General features: G+C 59.1%; 2 protein-coding genes across 2 annotated transcripts in view; one reads left to right on the forward strand and one right to left on the reverse strand.

Moving 5' to 3' along the window:
- ILKAP (ILK associated serine/threonine phosphatase) overlaps nucleotides 1-9,939 on the forward strand; it is a 31,123-nt gene extending 21,184 nt beyond the window's left edge. Inside the window, exons 6-13 of the mRNA XM_073903851.1 lie at nucleotides 307-433; nucleotides 2,592-2,698; nucleotides 3,068-3,161; nucleotides 3,441-3,528; nucleotides 5,080-5,201; nucleotides 8,160-8,279; nucleotides 9,379-9,460; nucleotides 9,647-9,939. Coding sequence (XP_073759952.1) covers nucleotides 307-433; nucleotides 2,592-2,698; nucleotides 3,068-3,161; nucleotides 3,441-3,528; nucleotides 5,080-5,201; nucleotides 8,160-8,279; nucleotides 9,379-9,460; nucleotides 9,647-9,790 — 884 coding nt within the window. The 3' untranslated portion in view covers nucleotides 9,791-9,939. The remainder of the gene's footprint in view (nucleotides 1-306; nucleotides 434-2,591; nucleotides 2,699-3,067; nucleotides 3,162-3,440; nucleotides 3,529-5,079; nucleotides 5,202-8,159; nucleotides 8,280-9,378; nucleotides 9,461-9,646) is intronic.
- A 1,329-nt stretch (nucleotides 9,940-11,268) lies between these two features.
- Nucleotides 11,269-21,301, reverse strand: ERFE (erythroferrone). Its single transcript, XM_025886546.2, has 8 exons — nucleotides 21,107-21,301; nucleotides 18,652-18,774; nucleotides 17,327-17,429; nucleotides 15,671-15,915; nucleotides 15,493-15,601; nucleotides 15,310-15,400; nucleotides 14,400-14,478; nucleotides 11,269-13,141 (listed from the first exon to the last, which is right to left on the reverse strand). The coding sequence occupies exons 1-8, from the start codon at nucleotides 21,299-21,301 to the stop codon at nucleotides 13,043-13,045; spliced, it is 1,044 nt and encodes a 347-aa protein (XP_025742331.1). The 3' UTR covers nucleotides 11,269-13,042.
- Nucleotides 21,302-22,752: the final 1,451 nt, after the last annotated feature.

The raw sequence follows: 22,752 nt of genomic DNA on the forward strand, positions 1-22,752 counted from the left end.
ACGTCCCTTGCTCTGGTACTCGACCTAACGCCTTAGCCGGAGCTGTCAGTTATGAACATACCGCCGTCTGTTGCCTCCTCTTTGCTGTTCAGCCTTTGAGACACTGTCTTCGTCCAGCAGTGGTCTGAGTTTAGTTCCAGCTCTGAAGCTGGGGAGATAGATGGCTTGAGGGTACAGCTTCTTTATGTGCACAATGAGGACATTACTGAGCAAAACAGCCAGAGTTCCCTCTCATTTGCTCTGGGACTAGGGCTTCTGGAGGGAAGAGCACAGTTTTGTATTGGCTTTTTGTTCTCTTTTCCTTAGCCTCCTCAGTGATCTTCGGTTTGAAAGGCTATGTGGCCGAGCGGAAGGGCGAGCGGGAGGAGATGCAGGATGCCCACGTCATCCTGAATGACATCACGGAGGAGTGTAGGCCCCCGTCATCCCTCATGTGAGTGTTCATGCTCCGACAAGCCTGGTTGGCACAGAAGTCTCCGTTCTGACTGGGTGGTTGGACCGTGTTCAGTTTGTATTTACTAGAAAGAATGGCTTATCGATGGGACTCCTTGGTTCGGGGTCTGTGGTTCTTAGCTGGGGTTGATTTTGCACACTACTGCCCCTCCCTGACATTTTTTGGTGTCACGTGGAGGGGTGTGCAGCTGGCATCTGGTGGTTGGGGGGGCTTGGGATGCTGCTAAACATCCTACAGAGCACAGGACAGCCCTGCAGCAGAGAATTGTCCAGCCCCAAATGTCCTTCCTGCTGAAGCTGAGAAACCTGTTAAACAGGAAAGGAGTCTCCACATTGTGGGTCTTTGGGTGTGGTATTCTTCATCAATATCTGAAGAGCTTCCAGCAGAGAATAATCTTATTCTGTGAGCCAGTAGGTAGAGTGGGAAGCTGCTAATTACAGCCGCATGTGGGAATCAAGGAGAGCTAGTGTAATAGGGCCTAAAAAGAGAAGAAAAAGCAGAAATGGCCTCAAGGAGAAGAAAAATGGAAAATTTTCCTGCAACTGCACAAACTAAAATGAAGCCTTTGGATAAGCTTTAGGCATGGAGGAAAACCACCAGAAGGTAGGACATCAAGGTATGTCCTACTAAGGTAAGTGAACATGCATTACGTTTACACATACGATAATGTGTCTACTGCATAATTACATAGTCTGCATATCACCGGGTTTCCATAATCACATAATGTATAGGTTACATTCAGTAATGGACACCAGTTGGCCATTAACATGCAGTGTGCTGGAGCCGTTGGTGCTAGAGGCTTTTGTCCAGTTGAGGAAGAAAGGTGGCTGCCGGGAACCTGGTCCTCTGCGGAGGTGACTGTACAGATGCGCGTGCTCACCGTTGTCAGGCTGCCCTTGCTCACCTGGGTGTGCTTTGGGGTTCCTTCTGAAGCCAGGAGAGGGACTTCCGGAGAGCCCCGGGGCCGTGGGCCTCACCGGGATCACTAAGCCGTACTGAGCCGCTCCCACGCATATGAGAACGGTTCAGGGTTAGGAACCAGATGAAGTTCCGTTTTCGTGGCTCAGGATGTCTCCGTTGAAAAGGAACTCAAAACATGTTTGAAAAAGCAGCTCTGCACAGAAAATATCATTTCTCATAGGCGTTTTCATTCTTCCGTCTCAAAACAGTTCGAATCATTAATGACATTTGTTCTGTGTCACATTTTCTGGCAAAATTTGGAAGGGGAATAGGGGTAGGAGTGTGACGAGATGCGCCTTGAGAATCCGCTGTCGGACCAGTCTGGGCAGCGGCTTTGGGGTCGCCCTCTGCTCTCTCAGGTGTTTCTCATTGTCTTGGACCAGTAACCGTTTTACCAGTGTGTTAGCTTATAAAACTAAATCCGATTTAAATAGAAAAAAGTTCTAGTCTTCAGTGAAAGATCAGTTAATCTTGATTTTTGAAAAAAATGTGAGTCTTCAACTTTTTTTCATTATTTTTAAGTAATCTCTATACCCATTGGGGGCCTCAAACCCACAACCCTGAGATCAAAGAGTTGCACACTCTTCTGACTGAGCCAGCCAGGCACCCCTATTTTCATGGCATTTTTAAATTAAAAGTTAAAAATTTGGGGCGCCTGGCTGGCTCAGTCGGTAGAGTGTGCAACTCTTGATTTCAGGGTCGTGAGTTTGAGCCCCATGATGGGTGGTGTAGAGATTACTTAAATCAGTGAACTTTAAAAAAAAATAAAAATGAAAATACCATCAAAGTTACTTCAACATTTGTCTCAGTTAATGCTGTGTCCTTTTTTCTCATTTGTGACAATGTGGTGTCTTTCCAGGGGACATCCTCTGTCTTGTGAATGCTCACTGTTTGAGATAAGATTTAGAGGCCTGGGGACGCCTGCGTGGCTCAGTCAGTTAATCGTCTAGACGCCTTTGGCTCAGGTCATGATATTGAGGTTCTGGGATCAAGCCCCATGTCGGGCTCCCTGCTTAGCAGGGGCCTGCTTCTGCCTCTGCCTCTCCCCCTCCCCCACCCATGTACGCACATGCACTCTCTCTCGTAAATAAAATTAAAAAAAAAAAAGATTTAGAGGCCTTAGTGGAGAGGCGCAGTCTTTGTGAAAATCTCATTAACCATCAGTTCATTCTTCCAGTGCCCGGGTTTCATATTTCGCTGTTTTTGATGGTCACGGAGGAATTCGAGCCTCAAAGTTTGCTGCACAGAATTTGCATCAGAACTTAATCAGGAAATTTCCTAAAGGTGGGACTGAGAACTAAATTGGTTTGTGTCCATCTTGGTGTTTGTTGTGTGTGTAAATCAGGAAGATAAGCCACGTTAGAAAGAATCCTTAGTGGCTCTCTGAAGGTGGGGCCGAGGAGAATGGGCTCTGGGGTGAGCAGGTGGTGGCCAAGTAGGGTGCTGGCCTAGGACTTCACGTCTGCGTGATGGCACCTTGTGTGGAATGTTTGTGTAGGAGTGTGTATTTGGGAGACTGTAGACCAAACTCAAATGAGCCTGCCTTGCAGGCGAGGAAGTAGAGATGTTCTTGGTCACAGTACAAAAACAAAATGGCAGCAAGAGGCGAATTTCCTCTTCTTAAGAGTTTGTTGTTTGTTCTTTCTGTAATAGGAGATGTAATCAGTGTAGAGAAAACCGTGAAGAGATGCCTTTTGGACACTTTCAAGCATACTGATGAAGAGTTTCTTAAACAGGCTTCAAGCCAGTAAGTGTGACCACATAAAGATGTGTGAATGGTGGGTATGTGTTTGTGTGTGGTTTTCCTTAAACACATTTCAGGTCTTCTTTTAGCTGAGTGTTAGTGCTCACTGTCTGAAAAGTACCTAGCACTGAGTAAGCTCTCATAACTGTAACTGAATCTGAAACAGTAAAAAAGAAAGTTGTTGAGAAACTTTCCACGTTGACTGACCAGTCAGCTCTGGAGTGCATCTCGAAGTTGCTGGCATGGTGGTGGTGACCGGACTTCTGACGTGTCTCCCTGCAGGAAGCCTGCCTGGAAGGATGGCTCCACCGCGACGTGTGTTCTGGCTGTGGACAACATTCTCTACATCGCCAACCTCGGGGATAGTCGGGTGTGTGGCTAGTTGGGTGGCCTGCGAGTGTGCAGCAGGTTGGATGTGCCGGCGGGGGTGAAGTCTGTCTTGTGGGGCTGCTGCCGGGGCCTCTGCAGAGTCTACAATCCGGGTGGGGGACCGGCAGCCACGCTCGAGGCAGTTTGTGTTCTGGCACACTTACGCCCTGTGCAGTGTGTGTGCACGCCTGTCTTGATGGTGCTGTGGGTCATCGGTGTGCAAGGCGCTTAAGTATTTCCCAGCTGCATTTCTCTGACCTCAGACAGTAACCCTTGCCTCCCAAAATCATTGTGATTTCAGAAAAAGTCAAAAGTAGTTGGAGAAGTGCTAGGTGATGTGCCATTTTTCCAGAGCCCAGGCCACATGGCCAAGGGAAGAAAACCCAGTTTCCCACCGTGACATGTCCCATGGTGACACCCGTATCCCAGCCCCAGTTGTGGGGAGTGACTTCAAGCTGGAGGGCGGCACCCCACAGTCAGGTCCCACCCCCGCCCCCCTTGAGAACCTGACGGTCATTTCCATCACCTCTTGCAGCGAGTCTTGCACTCTGTCAGCAGTCACAGTGCCGAAGTGACCCTTCCCACGCTCAGGCGGCGTCTGCTGACCTGCTTCCACCCCCATCACAGAGTGACTTCCAAATAAATGCCCGGCCCTGGGGGTGCAGCAGTGAACATCACAGGCAGTCCCTGCGAGAGTGGGTCTTATATTCTGGTGATTTTCTAGTAGATGGTCCCAGGTGCACATGTGTTTAGGCTAAATAACGTAACAAATAACATGTAAAAATCAGTTGGGGCGCCTGGGTGGCTCAGTTGGTTAAGCGACTGCCTTCGGCTCACGTCATGATCCTGGAGTCCTGGGATCGAGTCCCGCATCGGGCTCCCTGCTCAGCAGGGAGTCTGCTTCTCCCTCTGACCCTCTTCCCTCTCATGCTATCTCTCATTCTCTCCCTCTCAAATAAATAAATAAAATCTTAAAAAAAAAAAAAAAGAATACTTAAAAAAAAAAAAACATGTAAAAATCAGCCAAAAAAAACAAAGCCTTTGGAGTCAGATCCACGTTGCTCTGCTGGCTCTGCTCCTGGCTCTGCTCCGTGACTGTAGGCACGAGACCCATTCTCCAGGCCTCGGCTTCCTCCTCTGGAAGTCCGAGGCTTTCCCAGAAGTTCCCATGCAGCAGACATGGCGGTGGGGCGCACACAGGCCCATGTGGTCAGCGCCCTCTGCTCCCATGTCTGCCTCCTGTAGACTCATGGGATAGTGCCACTTGGAGGGGTTTTGACCCTCGGCAGGGGCCTCCCTTCTATGTCACAGGCGAGAAAACAGCAGCCCACGGGGGCAGGGGGCAGTGTATGGTGCTCAGCCAGAGGTGGCGAGCTCCAGACTGGAGACACAGAGCAGGGCTTCTCTCCCTGGCTGCCAGGATGCTCCTCTGCTGCTTGAGTCTCTAAACTCATGTTTGTCAGCAGGAGGTGGATCTGAAAGTCCATGGTTAAGCTTTGTCTTCAGCTGGTGACTTTGAGTTTCCTGACTGTTGTAATCTCCATGTTCCCAGGCAATCCTGTGTCGTTTTAATGAGGAGAGTCAAAAGCACGCAGCCTTAAGCCTCAGCAAGGAGCATAATCCCACACAGTACGAAGAGCGAATGAGAATACAGAAGGCTGGAGGAAACGTCAGGTGACGGGGACTGGCGGGCGCTCCGGGGAGGTGGGCTGTCCCCTGTGGGAGTGGCCGGGTAGAACCTTCCCTGTGATGCAGTCTGCAGCGAGATGAGACTGTCCGAGGTCTAACCTGGAGAAGCAGGTGAATGGATGTTGTAGGATTTCACATTATGTCCAAGTGGGAGCAAAAGAGGTACTGGAAACATGGCTCCTTGTATTTGCAGAAGAGGAAGCCTGCCTCAGATTCAAGTTCTCCATCTGCAACATTTTCTCTCTGCCTAGGAACTTGCTTAAATACTACTCCGAATAAGCTACAGTTTTAGGCAAATTCTCCAGAGAGAAAACCTGAAGTGGTGAAGACAGTAGGTCTTTGTAGCGTGTGCTGAGCATCTCTGGGCTTCTTGGCACGGAGGGCCCTGCCTGGCTGGCTCTGTCTGCGGCCCCGGTTCACCTCTCCGGATGTCTCTGACGACCGCATGCCTGCCCTGGTTTAGATCTGCCGAGTCCCTGAGGTAGCTGGTGGGGGCTAACGTCTTTTCTGTACCGCCCGAGAATTCTACTTCAAGGATGTGCTAGGAGTTTGGCCAGAGTGTCTTCTGGTTCATTTTACAGCTTGACCGTTAGGTTATTATGTTCTGCTGGGATGAGGGAGCAGTAAGGCATCCATGTAAGATGGTAGTTGCTTGTCCTTGGGAGTGCAGCTTTTTCCCAGTCATTCACTGTGGCTAGCTGGGTTCTGGCCGGTGGTGCTGGGGGCTCTCTGGGGAGCAGTCAGAACTCTGAGTTTGTTCAGAAGTTTCTTAGAACTTTAAAATTCTGCTTTTGTCTGAACTCCGTGGAGAGATTTTGACATTGACAGTCCTATGGCTGGCAGTTACTTTCTGTTTCCTGGTCTGCACAAAATTAAGAGCAGGGTTTGGGTGCCTTAGAGACGTGACTGGACAGTGTGGCTCAGGATGGGCCCCTCAGGGCAGGGAGGGCCAGGGGCTCCGAGCAGCAGGGCCACACTCTGGTCCGTCCCTCGCCGGAGGCCTGGGCTGGCCTGCTGGATGTTTTCCTCCACACCCTTCCACTTGTATCATTAAAGCATTCGTTTGAAAGTTTTTCGGAAAAAAATTTAAAATAGTAAAACATTGCAACATCAACCACCTAGATTCAGTAGTTAACGTTTTGCTGTATTTGTTTTGGGTGCGTATGTGAGGCCAGCCTGTGTGAAGGTTGGTCTCAGACACAACCACGCAGGAAGGACGGACTCCGGGGTTGGGTTCTCTCCCGCCTTGTCTAAATCCCTGTTACCCTACCTACTTGTGGTGTCTTTGAACCCAGCGTCCGGCTTACCTCGGCCTCCCACTTCCCGTGTGGCACGGTCACTGCTCGGGCTGCACTCGGACTGGCCGGGAGGGGAGGCCGGCGGTCGAGCAGGGTCACTGGTGGCCCTTTTGCCTTCATTTTTCGTGGGTCATTGAAGTGGCTTGTGTGCATTTCCTCTCCTCTGGAAGCCGGGCCTGAAGGACTCAGTCAGAGTGCGGTCAGCTTGTCCTGTCATGCTCTGAAATACAGATGGCTGGCTTCTCCTGGGTCCACGGTTCCGTGGGCTCCCGCTCTCTCCTGTCCCTCCAGCAGGGCGGGGAGCACGATGCTGGCTCTGGGTGGGACTCTGCCTGGGAAACAAGAATGCAGGCAGCAGCTTCTGTGGTGCGGCTCGGGAGTTGTTCGTGCTCTCTCTACCGGGTTGCGGCACGAACGGGTCTTTGGGACCTGACACTCAGTCTTGTTGAAACAAGCCAGCTTCGTGACTCAGGTTGGGGGGGGGGGGTCCGCGCCCAGTACCTCGTCACTTGGTCACTGAAGGAGCCCTTCGTTAGGTTCTCAGGGTGCTTGTGCTTGGCGCTGCTTCCTGAGAGATGCCCTGCCCTTCGGGCTTTGGCTCTGCTCCTGAGTCCTCTGGCCCCTCTCACTGTTCCTTTCATAATTGTACTCGAGAAGACTGCTCGGCTGTCCGTAGATTCCAGCAGGTCTGTGCCCACTGGGAGGGTGACTTTGTGGCCGCAGTGAAGTGCCGGTAGCCAGGCTGGATCCTGACCCCAACTCGGCGGCCCAGGCCAGGGAGGTGTTTCCTGCCACGCATGTCCATCTGCCTCACCTCTACAGAGCTCTCATGTGTTGGGAAACCTCCACAGAACCTCCACGAACAGTGTTGGGTTTTGCCGAGCACTCAGGTCCCTTGCTGTGTGGCTTCTCTGGTTTCACACGTGAGGGTCTGAGGGCCTGCAAGCTTGCAGCTGCCCCAGCTCGCGTAGCATGTAGGCCCGCCAGAACTGTTCATGGGGGCACCGAGCCAGGGCTCTTTCCCCTGCTCAGAGAACTCTGATGACATGCATCCTGTTTAGAGGTCACCTCCCCATTCTGGATGCCTCATTTAGAAATAGAATGGGTAGAAGTTGAATGTGCAGAATACTACAATTAATCCAGTTTAAAGTGAATCGTATCCATAGCCCGTGTAAAGAAAACCTGCTTCAGGATCTGGGACTAGTTGTTTCCAGGGGTTTTCCAGGTCTGATTCAGTGTAAATACAAATCTTCTAGGCCAGCCGTTCTTACCCTGGCTGCATGCTCAAGTCACCTGAAGGAGCTTTAGGACGAAAACCAGAGGCAAAGCCAGGCCCCAACCCAGTCCCGTCCCGTCAAGTCAAGCCTGGCTGTGGGCAGGTCAGCAGCGGGTTAGGCTGTGGGCTGCTCCGTCAGGGTGCCGCTGGGCTGAGGCGCCGAGGACAGCAGGGATGTTCCTTATCTAGAGGAGTGACGATTCAGCACGAAGTGCGCAGACCTCTCTGTACGGAGGCTGAGAGACAGCAGTGCTGGTTAATAATGCAGCTCCCACAGGCTCCATCCCTCGCTCTGCGTGGAAGACGTGCCTGGAAGTACCGTGAACCCGTGGCCTGTCAGATGGAGTCTTTTTGTTTCCCTCATTTTAGGGACGGTCGTGTCTTGGGTGTGCTGGAGGTGTCACGCTCCATCGGGGATGGGCAGTACAAGCGCTGTGGGGTCACTTCGGTGCCGGACATCAGACGCTGCCAGCTGACCCCCAATGACAGGTAACAACGCCACAGCAAAGGCACAGGGTCTCGTTCTCTTCCCGACTTGTAGTTTGGATCCTGAACCTGGCGTGGGTGGGGGAGGCCCTGTCAGGGGCACTGCCCGGGCCTGGCGGGGCAGGACGGACAGACCTGGGGTGGGGGGCGGCGCCCCAGTCTGGTAGGCGAGCGTACATGTGAGTGGGTGATTCCAGCACCATGTGTCAGGGGAGCATGGGGTGCTCTGGGAGACTTGGGCCACATCCCTTTTGGAGGAAGGAGAAGGGCTCTCCAGCAGAGGGAAGACCCACAAAGCCCTTATAGTGGGACAGAAGAACAGAAGGCCGGGCAGATGCCCGTCCTGGAGAGTGATGGAGGAGTGACAGCAGGGCGCTCTGGGGTTGGGTTGGGAGGGGCCCTGAGTCCCGCGCTGAGGAGCTTGAATTTTAGCTCGTGCTTGCTGGAGAACCGGGGCTGGTATTGAAGCAGAGCCAGGCTGGGTGGGGAAAGAGGTGGCCGTGCTCGGCTGCCCACGGGGATGGCGCCCCGCCCAGCCACAGCCAGGGGCCACCCTCGGTGAGGAGCCCCTGCTGGGCCTGCTCCCTGTGCTGTGCGAGGGAGCCTCTTCGTGGCCCTCCCTGCTCGGCCTCTGCCCAGTCTCCACTCCTGCCTCTGGCCTACGCGGCCGCTGTGCTCTTATCAGCCTTGGGGGCCTGGGACACTTCCACCAGCCCCTGTGGTTCTCTGAACCCCGGGCCCCCTGTTGTGTGCACTGTGCTAGCGCCCCTGCTCTGGGTCGTAGTTGTGGGTTTGTGGGACAGGTCGCTCAGGGTCTGTCACCAAACTGGAGGGGGCGGGAGGGAGCCTGCCCGGCCTTGTGCCTGCTGGGTTCCAGGCACACCGTGTGATCAGTGAGTCCTTTGGATGAGTGCCCCCTCAGAGGAGGAAAACCAAGACCTGGGTGTGAGAATGAGCAAACGAGCATCGTGCCTCAGCACTGTGGGGAAGCTCATGTCTTAGCCTTTGAGTAGCTGGACAAGTATTTATCTTATCTCCATCGTCACGCTGTTTTATAAAGTTTGCTGCCACGGCCCGTTTATATTTCTCGTCCGTGCTGTAGGTTCATTCTGCTGGCCTGTGACGGCCTCTTCAAGGTCTTCACGCCGGAAGAAGCGGTGAACTTCATCCTGTCCTGCCTGGAGGTAAGAGAGCTCACCAGCGAGGACCAGCTGTGGGAGCTGCGCTTGGGGTGCGGACCTGGGGCAGTTTGCCACGGTGAGCTCCCCCGCAGGGACTCCCTGCTTTGCTCTGACGGTGGCTGGGGAACAGCGCCACCTTGTGGAGATGGCGTCTCGGAGGGTGACAGGGGACCCTCTCCTGCCCCCTAGGATGAGAAGATCCAGAGCCGGGAAGGGAAGCCCACCGTAGACGCCCGCTACGAAGCCGCCTGCAACAGGCTGGCCAACAAGGCAGTGCAGCGGGGCTCGGCGGACAACGTCACCGTGATGGTGGTGCGGATAGGGTCCCCGTGAGGGCCAGCGGGGCAGCGAGGGTGCGGCGGGGCCGGGGGCGCGGCATGGTATTGACTTCACAGGTTCATCGTGTGTGTGTGCACAGTCTGTGTGTTTCGTGTACTCCTGTGGGACTCCCATGGTTGTAAATAAAGGTTTCTTTTTTTTTCTTAGTGTTTTATTTTATTAGATTTGAGCAATTCTTGACCCTTCAGGGGTTGTGTGTGTTTCTGGGTATGCTCTGGGTCTTCCTTATTAAACCATCGTTGGCATCTTGGATTGGCCCTTGATAGTGACCCACGAGCTGCTCAGTGTGCACGGTTTTGTAGTTCCTGGCACCTTTCCTGTGCTCTCGCCCTTGAAATGACCCTGGTTGGGGAAGTGGCATTGTACGGGCAGGAGACTGAGGTAGGAACCTGCCCAGACAGGCTCTCAGAGCCAAGGGAGGCTACATAAACGTTGCGGAGCAGGATGTGAGGTTTCGCTGGGGAACAGTGCCGGATACGAAGCTACTCCTCTCTGGAGTAGCGGGTCTCGGGCAGGCCCTCCCAGAACGGCATGGAATTCGGCTGCTTTCAGATTCCACCCCACTGATAGTAGATGCTGTGTGTGGCCCAAGGACTGGGGGCCCTGGCATTCCCGGGACTGGCATCTGGATGCCGTGGGTGGGAAGCGGGCAGGCTCCTGCTTTGAGCAGTCAGGCTGCCGTTCGGAACGGCCCCGGAACTCCAGCTTCCAGTTTCGGGAATGTGTGTTGTGTGTGTCCCGTGCCGGCTGAGGCCAGTCTTTGCGGGAACACTTGGAAGGGGGACCCTTGTGATAAAGCCATTAATAAGGGCGTAACTAGCCTGTATACAAGAATGAAGTACTTCTCGAGGCCTTGTGTAAAACAGGTCACACGGTCCCTGTAACTGTATTTCAGTAAAGCGGCTCCTAGGCCTTGTGTAGAGCTTGCCTCAGGATGATGAAAGTCTCTAAAACCTTGCCTGGGAAGAGGCTGTTTGCTAATGCTCTCAGGCCCCCGCCCAGCACACGCCTTATCGCCCCTTCAGCTCCGTTAGCAGAGCGGAGTCCCTGCTGCAAGTACCTCGGGAGCGTTTTGAGCACACCCTTCCCCAGTGTGGAGCACAGGTTCCATCCCTGACAGCGTACGGCGGGCACCCCTGAAGGAAGGACCCCGGCACCCCAGAGCTGGAAATAGGACAGTTAATTGAGTCCACATCTCCCCACCGCAAACCAGGCACCCCTAACTCCCTGAACACCACCGTCCCAGAGCTGGGGGTGGCTTCGCGTGGAGGCTTCCCTGGCAAGCCCCCACCCCTGCCACGGTCTTCACGTGATCCAGGCCCCCCCCCCCCCGAGTGGGAGGCCACCCTCCACCTCCCATCCCCCAGTCCACTGCTCGCCATCCGCAGTGGGCCTGGGTGAAACGATGAAGATAACTGGATAGTCACGTAGCACGAGAACTCTGACGTACTTGAGCATCTCATCCGGTCAGTTATATATATAAATAAATTCCATCTGGCAACATTACACAATAAATACTTCAACAAAGTGTGGTATAATACACTTAGGTTGAGCAAAGGAAAGATCTGCGGCTTTTTCAAGGGTGAGGGAGAACTTTGAAGTATCCGTGCCCGCTGGGTGCAAAGTGAAATCCAGAGAAGGGTGTGGCCCCACAGCCCTTATCAGAGCCCTTCCGGGTAGGGCGGGTTCGGGCCCTACTGAGAATCGCGCCGGGCCTGCCAAGGGCACCACGTGGCTCCCTATGTGTGGGGCGCCTGGGGCCCCCCTAGGCCGGGAGGGAGGGAGTGGGTTCTCAGTGGAGATGGACGCTGTAGGCTCTGGGGGTCCGGCAGACCTGGCCACAGTCACCTGCTCCGCCTGACGCCAGCTGGACAGTCCCTGTGACTGCGGCCACTGCCCTGTTCTCTCTAGGCCTGGACACACCCCTGTCAGACCAGCCTGGCCTCCAGGACACCTTGTGGTACCATGTCTCTGCAGCCACGCAGGGGGTGGGGGGGGCCCTACACCTTGGAAGGAACCTGCTGCAGGTAGATGCCCGTGTCCCCCCCTCCAAGACTCCCCCCGCCACCCCGGTCCCATCACTGCTACAGCATCACAGTGGACTCGGGACCCAGGTCTTGGGGAACCAAGACCAGCCTTCTGGGCACCATCTCCATCTGTCTTTTCCCCACCTGAGCTCAGGGCCACCTGTCTCCCCAGGGGGAAGACACATGGAAGAACCGCAGAGCCAGCTGGACCCTGCGGGGCCACAGGTGGGCAGCAGGAGCTGTTGGCTCCTGGGAAGCCTCTGCTTTATCTGTTCAGATGGATGGGCAGGGCCTGCTCGTCTCTAATCTGCAAAGATGTTCTAGATCTTTTGTTTGGTGGCTGGATCCCAACGGTGAGTCAGAGCCTCCTAGGAGATGGGAAGAGGGACCTGTCTAGGACAGGCTTTACAGCGGAGGGGGGACCACACGACGCTCTGCAAAGGCCATCTGCAGGGTGAACTTACGCGTTCTCCTGCACATGTTAGACTCTCACTGTCCCCCCATAAGCCCCTTTCCAGTGTCACTCTGGTGCCCGAGGCTGCTGTGCCAAGGGGCCATGAGACTCTCTGAGTCCTGTGGTCACTGCAGGAGGTCCAGGCCAAAGGCACCGGTGGGGAGAGGCAGGTGGGGAGCAGGAAGCCCCGGGTGGAGACGAGGGGAGGGACGGGGAGGCTGCTGTGCAGGCCCAGCACGCTTTTCCTGGGAGGCCCTCTGGCCCGGTGCAGGCTGCCCCTCCTCTCCGCAGGGCATCCAGGCAGGTGACCAGCCTTTGCCCTCCGTGCTGGCGTTCCGGCAGCCCACAAAAACACTAAAAAAAAATGGAAAAGGTGGGACTGGGCCAAGGCAAAGAGGCTGAGGCCATCTGGGCAAGCTGCCCTCTGGACCAGAAGAGGAACCGGTCTGCGACCAGGAACAAAAGCAAGTCCTCCTGGGCACTAAGCCCCGCTAGAAACATGGGCTGAATAACAGCCCAACAGGGCTCTTCTCCTTTTGAAAGACGGCACCCTGAAATCCCTCCTGGTTCTGGGACTGCCCGTTTGCATGTCCCCTCCCTGGGCTGCCGGTAGTCGGCCACCTCCGGGCTGACCTGCAGTGGCCAGTGCGGGCGGCTCCAGTGGGCTTCGTCCTGCATGTGGCCTCCGCCACCCCAACACCGCCCAGAGACTGTTCGGACCCCACTTCTGTTCACCGGGCGAAACGAAGGGCGCGGTGTGGCCGCTCACACGCCAAGGAGGACCGCGCTGAAGTGGGAGCCACTGTGCACCGTGAGGGCAGAGCCACTGGCGTTGTCCAGGAAGACAGAGGTGTACTGCCCCGTCTGCAGGGAAGGTCACAGTCAGCCCAGGTTCTGCCAGCCTGCAGGTGCGCCCCACAGATAAGCAGACCACCCCCCCCACCCACTCAGCCCCCCGAAGGTCTCAGGGCCAGGGCCGGGCTGGGCCGGCCTCGCCCTCAAACCCGGTGCCTCTGACCCCTCTCCCATGGCTTTCTCCCCGGCTCGCTGCTCCCATAGCACACGTGTGTCTGGGTGAGCCTCTGCTCAGGGCCAGCAACAGGTTCAAGACCCAAGACCCAGTAGGTTTCTCTGCTGCATGTGGTTCTCCAGACTGGGGTGAGGGTGGCCTCCAGCCATTTGGCAGAGCCTTCATGGGCCCGGGACTCTGGCCTGCCTGCTCCAAGTGTGGTCCACACAGCAACAGTGGCACATTCCCTGAGAACTCCCAGAGAAGCAGAATCTGGGGGCCCACCCACCTTCTGCATCTTAGGACCCCAGGTGGACCATGTGGCCCCCAGCAGTACCTGGGACCAGACCCTTGAATGCCTTCCAGCCACCACAGCCGCCGGCCAGACTCAGACAGCCTGGCCCGATTCCACGTGAGCTTGAGCACATTACTTAACCCTTCTCCGCCTTAGTTCCCTTATTTAGAAACAGTGGAAACACTGTACGTCAACTATACTTCAATAATATTTTCTTAAAACGAACAAAAAATAGTACCAGCGACCTCAAAGCACTATGATAATTAAGCAGATAGTTTACATAAAGAGCTCAGAACAGGGCCTGGTGTAGTGCTAATGAGGGGCCCGCTGTGACTCCATACATCTGCACTGCAGTGGTTTCTTGTTTAGTAAATCCCACCTTCACATTGGTTTCTCGATCCCTTGCCAAAAGCCCCCCAGTGCTAGAAAGAGACTGTCAGGTAGGGTTCTGTGTAGAAAGGAGGCCTCCTGATTCCCACAGTCTCAACAGGCCCAGGCCAGGCGTGGAGCGGACCTCTGTTCCCTCTGCCACCAGTCCCTACACGGAGCACCTGCCCTCAGTGTGGGGTGATGGGCAGGTCTGATGATTGCAGACTGAGCAGCTGAGCGCCTGCTGAGGAGGACCAGCCAGCGCTTGGGGGAAGGGGACCTGCAGGTGGCCCCGCTCTGCCTGAACCCGCGTGAACCCCCTGGTGTGGCCTGCAACCTCTCCCAGGCCCGCAGTCTGCCGGCACTGCTTCCAGAGATCCAGAGCCCCCATCAGCACCCCTCCCCCCTCCTGGTCACCCCCCAGTCGTGCCCAAGCCTGCCCCACGCACCTGCAGGTACAGAACACCATTGACCGAGATGGTGAAGAGCTCACTGCTGCCCTCCAGGCCCATGACAGCCTCCAGGGAGCTGTGGCCAAAACAGAGAGAGGATCAGCCCACACCCCCCAGGCTCCACCAACCTCACCCACAGATCACCCCAGCAACCAACACGGGCCCAGCTAAGTGCAGTGGTAACAGCTGTCTTGGCCAGGTGTTCTGGTGGAGGTGGCGGCTGAACTGGATCCCCAAGAAGAGTCAGGACAGTGTCCACAGGGCAAAAGGGGTTCTGCGGGTGCCGGGAGAGGCAAGCCGGGGCCCAGGCCAGGGGCTGAGAAGTCCTGGCTCTGTTGGAAACAGGACATGGGCTGGACTGGGGCCGGGTGGCAGCAACTGAGGCTAAAATGTGAGTTCAGGCCTCCGAACTCCGAGTAAGAAGTTCTGAACTTCATTCCCTTCTACAACTGTTGTGGGGTGCCTGGGCTCTGCTGGGGGTTCGGAGGCACAGCCGCTGCCCTCAGGGGCCACAGGTGCGAGGAAAGGGGGGTGCCATCATCTCAGGGAGCCGACGGCCACGAGGAGAGAGACTGGTGGTGGGCCGCAGTGGTCAGGAGAGGCCTCTCCGAGGAGGAACCGGTGGTGCCTCTGGGTGACAGAGAGCCCCCTGCAGGGGTGAGGGGAGCCCGGAGGCTGGGAAGGGGTGGGTTAAGAACAGGGAGCCCCCGCTGCTGGGAAGGGAAGGCCTGCTGCGGACCGGTGCAGGGACTGGGAGGCCAGCAAGAGGCGTGAGATCGCCCGGGGCCACGGTGCAGCGGCGATGGGCCATGGAGGACGGGGTCTGTCCAAGCCGGACGGGGCGCGGGTGGGGGCTACGTGGGGGCAGGTCTGGCGCCGGGGTCCCCCACCCCCCGCTCCCACTCACGCGTTCCTCTGGCACCGGGACTGGATGCAGATGAGCAGGCGCAGGCGGTCCCGGGGGCGCGGCGGCCCCCGCCTGGGCTGCTCGTCGAGCGCTGCGGGGCAAGGCGGGGGCGGTCACGGGGGGGGGGGGGGGGGGCGGGGGCCACGCGCGCTGGGGCGGACCCCCTCCCGCCCCGGGCCTCACCCGCGTGCAGCGTGGCGGCGAGCGCGTAGAAGCCGGCGACTGGCGCCGTGTACTGGCCGCTGGTCAGGTTCAGGCCGGGGCCGCGGCGGAAGGCGCCCTCGGCGTCGGGCTGCGGGGCGCACGGAGGTCAGCCGGGGCCCGCCCGCGCCCCCCGCCCCGCCCGCCGGCCGGGACTCACCAGGTAGTAGCCGCCCAGCTCGTGCAGGGCGCGTCGCTCCACCGACGCGTCCCGGCGCAGGCGGCCGTGGAAGGCAGCCTCGACGCGCGGCGCCCGCGGGCCCGGGGCCAGGGGCGCCGCCAAAAGCGCCAGCACGCCCGTGTCCCCCGCCGCCGCCTCCTCGTTCTCCCGGACGGCGGCCGTGCCGTCGGCGGGGCCGCGCGTGCAGGGCTCGGGCTCCGTGCGCTCGCGCTGCCGCACCGCGCCTGGCACAGAGCGAGCCGTGGCCGCGCCCGCCCGCGCCCCTGCCCCTTGCTTCGGAACCCGCCCTGCCGAGCGCTGGGAGCCCGCTGCCCACGGCACCCGACCAACGCGCTGGTCCACGCCCCGGGATCCACGGAGACCCCTCCGTGGCTGCAGGGCCCGCAGGCCCGGCTTCCCGAGCCCGCGCTGCTCCCGCTTCCCTTCAGGCTTTGGCTACCAGGGAGCTCGCGGTTCCCTTGCCCTGCCTCACATCGCCCTGGTTCTCCTGCCTCACCTCGCCATCTTCCCCACGCTTCCCCCTCACGCTGCTGTCTCCTCCGCTTACAGTTCTACTGTACCCCCGAGAGCAATCGTATAAGCTGCCCTGCTCACTTCTGCAAGGAAACCTCGTGTAAGTTAAGTACTGCGCGGAGATTCTTTAGCTTTCTGAAGCTGGTCTATTTAAATAAACAGTACACTGAATTGAAGGGGGGGAAAGGCTCTCCTAATAGTTCTCATAATAAAGTAAACTCTGGTAAACGTAGTGAACATGCAGGGCCAGCTCCATGCAGGGCCAGCTCCTGGGCAGAACAGCTCGGCTCAGCTGTCCGCCCTCCCTCTGCTGCCTCCAGCTCAGCGGCCCCCAGCCTGGACCGCACCTGCGCTGCCCACTACACGCTCCTTCCTGCCCCCTCCCCCGTGGGGCTCTTGGCTGGCCGCTGAGACCTGCCACGGGAACAGGCAGGGACACAGTGATCCAGGGGGAGAAGTTGGGGTCTCAGTCGGGGGCCCGTGTCGGGGTCTCAGTCGGGGGCCGGTGTCACCTGGTGTGAGTCTCAAATTCCCATGGTTTCTTTGTGATCAAGAGCACTTTGCAAGGTTAAGGACCTCTGATCCCGGGGGGCGCCTGGGTGGCTCAGTTGGTTGGGCGACTGCCTTCGGCTCAGGTCATGATCCCGGAGTCCCGGGATCAAGTCCCACATCGGGCTCCCTGCTCTGCGGGGAGTCTGCTTCTCCCTCTGACCCTCCCCCCTCTCATGTGCTCTCTCTCTCTCATTCTCGCTCTCTCAAATAAATAAATAAATCTTAAAAAAAAAAAAAAAAAAAGGACCTCTGATCCCTTCCTGATGATCCTCACTTGGCGGGGGTTGGGTACAGGTGTCCTGGCTTTGGCTGGGCTCACCTGACTCCCAGAGGGGGCATGGGTGCTGGTCCCCGAGCCCCCGCGGAACACTGAGTGCCAAGTCCACCTTCTCTGTGAAGCCTCCTTACCACACTCCTGCGAGCCCCCGCCCGAGCCCAGCACAGAGCAGGGGCCTCCTTGAGTGCCGGCCGCTGGGGCAGTAGCCAGCCATCTCGGCTCCTCCAGGATACCCTCCCGTGGCCGCACGCGCACCGAGGGTGTGTGTGCCCCCACAGGTGCACTCCCCCTACCTTTCAGCAGCAGCTGGAACTCCTTCAGCAGGACCTCAGGAGGGACGATGGGGCCAGGGGGGCCCTGGGGGCCGGGGGGCCCTGGGGGCCCCGGCAGACCAAGCTGAAAAGGAACCTCAGCTGTGAGGCTAAGTGAGCAGGGAGGCAGGGGGCTGCTGGGACCCCTCTGCAAGTTCTTGCCACTAAGAGGCAGGCAAGAGGGGATCCTGCTTTGACCTGTGGGGTGGAGGTCAACCTCTGGGCCTCAGACTCCTCTGAGACAGGAAGGCTCTGCTTTGAAAGCCACCAGCTCCGACTGGAGGACTGGATTGTGCCTGAGGCCCAGGGCTGGCTGGGGTGGTGGGGCCCCTGGGGGTGGAGCTCCAAGCAGGCAAGGACCCCAAGTGGGGACACAGAGGGGTTCCCGGATGGAGGGAAAGAGGGAGAGAGGGACACCGCAGGTCAGCCAAGGTCAGCAGGTTCTCACTGTGCCTGGCCCCACGCCGGGGCCTGGGGCCCTCAGGGAGCCCACCCTGGGCTGGGGTGGGACCCCAACACAGGAGCAAGCCAGTCCTCTGCAAGGGAGGGCACAGGGGAGCCCCAGCTTAGCTTGGGGTGGGGCCAGGTGGCTCCAAGGGGTGGCAGTCAGGCAAGGTCATGGTGACAGCGCAGCAGCCTGCTTGCCTCAGGCTCAGAGCCCAGCACCCCAGTGTTGGGGCCGACCCGGGGCAGGGAGAGGCCAGCCCTGGGGGGGCGGGGAGTGGGCAGAGAAGCCCAAACCCAGTGTGAGCAACACAGCCCTAGCCCAGAGCTCCCCATCCCAGGGGACAGGCAGACATCAGGACCAGCTGCCGGGTTTCTGGCTAGGCTGAATGACAATTGGAACCCCACAGCACCCAGGGTCCCCAGGCTCCCCACCTCCTGGGAACCAGATGGTGTGTCACTCCAGCCCCACTGCAGCCCCCCAGCTCGGTCCCTGACTGCCTTCCCAGGCCAGCCCAGGCCTCCCTCGCTAGGATACAGAGGGAAGAGAAAGGGGGGGTAGCTGATGGGGTTGCCTAGCTTTCTAGGCGTGCAGGAAAAATGATAGGTACAGGCCTCAAACTCAGGGTCTCCTGGGCCCCCCCAGCTTGGCGCTCTCTGTGCTCTCTGACCCCAGGCCAAGGGGGAGGGTCTGTTCTCGCTGGCAAGGCTCAGGGTGAGCCAGTGGGGCTGGTGAGGGGTGCAAGGGGATGATGGTGGTGGGCTGGGGGTGCACGGAGGGCCCGCAGGTGGAGGCCCCTTGCTTGCTGTACCCGGCCCCCACAGGAAACTCACGCACACACAGCTGGGGCTCTTGCGCTCACCTTCAGCTTCCTGGCCTTGCCTCTGCCTCCCCTCTTGCCGTTGACACCTTTGTCACTCTGCCTGATGAAGAGCATCCAGGCATCCCTGGGGTCAAAGTTACGTGCTCCCTCGGCGGTGGGCTCCTGGAACACAGCCAGCCCCCAGGTTGGTTCACCACCCCCAGCGGGTGCCCGCCAAACAGATGGAACTTTTCAGGACGTCACTGTGCGGGACGGGCCTTCAGCGCCCTCGGACCCCTGTCCTTGTCAACAGTGGTGCCCTCCAAGTCAGCAGAGCCCCCCATCCATGCTTCCCTCCCTCCTGACGCATGGAGGACGACCAGGCCACACCACTGCCGGGGCGCTGTGCGAGAAAACTTTGTGGGTGGAGGAAGATGGGGTGCAGAGCTCCGTAGCGGGTGAGAAGTGAGAACCCTGGCATGGCTGGGCCACCCGGCCTCTTATGGCCTCCCTCCGTGGGAGCTGCAGTGAACACACCACCCTGGGAGACTCACCAGGAGGATCGGACCAACAGACTCAAAAGTGCTAGGGAAGAGGCGACTATGACCATCAGGGCCCTTGTGCGGCCCCCACTGATGTTCCAGGGACGCCCACTTTGGCCCTTGGGGTAGCCGCAGCTTACGGTACAAGACGGTCGGAGGGCTGGTGGCCTAGCACTGCTATGTGATGACTCAAGGCCCCTGCACTGAGTCACTCGGCTTCCCCAGGACCCCCCAAACAAAGACAGTGATGATTCCAGAAACATCCATTCGCCCACGTGCTGCATTCTGACCAGTCCTCACACTGAGGAAAATTCCAGGAGGTGCCTTCCAGGCAGAGGCCTTTGGCCTATTAGTCCGTGGACTTCAGGTAGTCTGGACTCTAAGGCAAGGCTTCCAGCTGGGAAGGAAATCAGCTCGAGGGCTCAGATGAGGTCACAAGCACCAGGGCAGGTGGCCGATGGAAGGACTCGGGGTTTTTGAGCTGGCCAGGACCTTCTGTCAGAGCCAGGGCCACCGGTCTCCTGGCCGCTGTGCAGGGCCTGGGGCCTCCCTTTGGGAGCCCGGGTGGCTCGGGGGGGGGGGGGGGGACAGGGCCATCCATGTCAGAGGAGCCTGGGGTTGGACAGAGAAAGGCCTCAGAGTGCCCAGGGTCTCCCCACGACCTGCTGGGTGCTGGTGGGCCCTGCCACGTGCTGTCCTGCTGCTTTGCTCGCCAGGGACACAGGACTGGATTCCACTTTACGGCCTCATGCTGCCTTTGGCGGGCACACATGCCGGGAATATTCCACACAGGCTGGATGGGTGCACCAAGCTGACCCCCCCCAGCTGCACTCGGACCCCAGTTTGGTTTGGGGGGAGCAGAAACAGGTGGAACCATGTTAGCCTGCGGCCCCAGCAGACAGGCCTGTGGCAGCCTGGGTGGGTGCTGGGCAGCGGTCCTGGCCCCACCGAGGTCTCCAGCCTTGAGGGGCTCTCAGAAAGGAGGTGGGAAGCCTCTGCTACCACGTTGTCCCCCAAAGGCAGTCCAAGGCCAGAACGCTTCCTGGAAGCACAGAAGGCCCCTTGCCTCCTGGGGACTAGCTGACATCTCCCTCCTCCAGGAGGTGTGGCCAATTGTCTGGGTGGGGTTTGCCTTCCCTGGCTTCCAGGGGTGGGGAGGACTTGGGAGTGGCTCCTCCCAGGGAGCCCCAGGGCTGGCTGCCACCTTCACCCTCTTCAGAGGAGGTGTCCTTGGACTTTGTCGCTCCAAGTTCCCCCACTGCCCCTAAGCATCTTCCCTGAGGGCCCTCTCCCCTCCCTGTCTGAAAGGCCCCACCCACATTGAGGGCTCCTGGGAGGCCCCCTGATGCCCACTTCCCCCACCCTGACCACTCTGCACTGCCCTCACAGGAAGGAACAGGGCAGAACGAAAAATCACCTCTTCATGGTCAGAAGTCACAGGCCCCCATGCTCCCCAGACCCAAAGGGAGGCACTTCTTTGGATTTTTCAGACAGAACTTCACCTAATAGATTGGGGGGAGGGTGGCCAGTAATTGGCTCACACTTTTACAAACAGGTTCTTCCCAGTTTCAGGAGAATCAAGTTACTTACGTTTTATTCACTTCGCAACTTCCTCCTGCCCCCCCCCCCCCCCAAGGCGTTTTGCCTGGGCTGGCGGAATGTTGCACGAACTACCCCAAAGCCCAGGAGAAGGCCGGCTGGCTGCGCAGAGGGCCAGCGTCCAGACGTCCTGTGGCTCCCCCAGCCCCGCAAGCTAAGCCCCGCTTCCATCCCTACTTCAGACAGGACGACACCTGGGTCAGCCCAGGTCCCTGCCCGCGACGCCGCGCCTCCCACCGCCCCAAAGCAAGCGCCCTCCGCCCTTAGGGCACCCGGACCTCAGGGAGCTGCGGGCTCAGGCGGGGGCAACGGAGGCCCGAGGTGTCCAGAACGCGGGGCGGCCCGGCGCGCGCAGGAAGGCCGCGGCTTCTTACCGACGGGCGGGCGGGCGGCCCGGCGCGGCTCTCCCCGGGGCCCGCGGGCAGCTCGTTCCCGGGGCCCGGCTCCTGGCGGCCGCCGCTGTCCGCGGGCTCGCCGGGCTCCGGGGAGACGAGGCCCGCGGCGGCGGCCAGCAGGCCGGCACAGACGAGCAGCAGGCGGGCCCCGGCGGGGCGGCGGGCGGGGGCCATGCGGGCGGCGGGTCCCTCTGGCCTCCGACGTCTCGGGATCGCGTTCCCGCTCTGCGCCTTATAACGCGCTTGAATCCCCCGCCTCGCCCGCCGCGCGTCACGAGCCTGCGCCCCCTGCCGGCCCCGACGCGAACTGCAGCGTCTGCCTGGACGCGCGCGCGCGCACGTGTGTGTGTGTGTGTGCCCGGGTGCGCGCCTAAGTCTACCTGTATGTGTACGTCCGTGTGCGTGTGCGCGCCTGTGTGTCCGCTTCTGTGCCTGTGTGTGTGTGTGTGTGTGTGTGTGTGTGGCGCGGGGAGGCGGAGAGTGGGGAGGGAGGGGGCGCTGCAGCGGAGGGGGGCATGCAGCGAGCGGGGAGTGCAGGGCGGGGCGCGGGTAGGAAAGCGGGGCACGGAGCAGGGTGGGGGTACTAGGGGGGGCCTACGGGGGCGAAGAGGGGCGCAGGCAGGACTCTCTCGCGTTGGCCGGAGCGCCCAGTCCTGTGGAGCGGGTGTCCGCCCCGCGGCTCCTCCCTTTGCGCTGTCCCGCTCCTCTCAGGAGAGCCGGGGTGCCCCTTCATCTGACCCTGGACCCTCCGCCCTCTTGACACCCTTTTCTCTCCGGGCAGCCAGGTCGCCTCCCTCCTCTGAGCCTGGGGGCAGCCCTGCTCCCATCTGTTCTGCTCTGAGGCCTGTGGGGACCACGAGGCTTATCCTGGTGGCACCCTGTTGAGGTCCAGACCCCACCAACACAGGTTTAGTACATCCGAGCGGGAAGACACTCAAAGACCCTCCCCAGTGCCTCTTTCCCATGTGGGGACCCCTCTCTTCCGGGGCTGCCTTCTCCCCGTGGTTGGGGTGCCCTGAACTCAGAGGGGGCTGCCTTCCCCATCCCCGTTGGCAGAAGGAATCCACACCCTGCGGCAGCCACCCGGCACTGATGTGGTGGAACCAGGGCCCAGGCTGGGAGGACTGAGCCCTGTGGCGACCTAGCCAGGCACAGGGGCTAGATCCCAAGGCCCAGCCCAAGGTCCTGCTGGAGAAGGGGAACCAGATCCTGCAGGCCTGAACTCCAGGCTCCTCCCTGACGTGAGCCAGCCCCCCCACCCCCTCTGGGCTGCTTTGTTCTATTCCATACCCACTGCCTCTCTGTCTCCAGCGGAAGGCAGGAGGGTAGCACTGACGCGCCCGCAGTTGGTGGGCACATCGCGTCCTTTGTTCAAGAGCAGGAGAAGGCACAGCTAAGGGACACACCTTCCAAGGGCCTGCCACCCACATCAGAAGATGATTTCCACCTCTTCAGAAGAAAAGAGGCCTCACACCCTGTTGTATTTCACAGACACTGGAAACTGAAAGCAGGCGGTGTCCTCCCTAGCTGGGGGGGGGGGTGTCATGGGAAGTCCCCAGCCAGGAGCCCCCCACTCCTGCACTGTTTCAGAGGCTGGCTTCCTGTGCCCAAAAAGGGAGGGGGAG

Source organism: Callorhinus ursinus, unplaced genomic scaffold, assembly GCF_003265705.2.
Source record: "Callorhinus ursinus isolate GAN/ISIS: 27379988/994484 unplaced genomic scaffold, GSC_fseal_2.0 scaffold2, whole genome shotgun sequence".
NCBI lineage: Eukaryota > Metazoa > Chordata > Mammalia > Carnivora > Otariidae > Callorhinus > Callorhinus ursinus.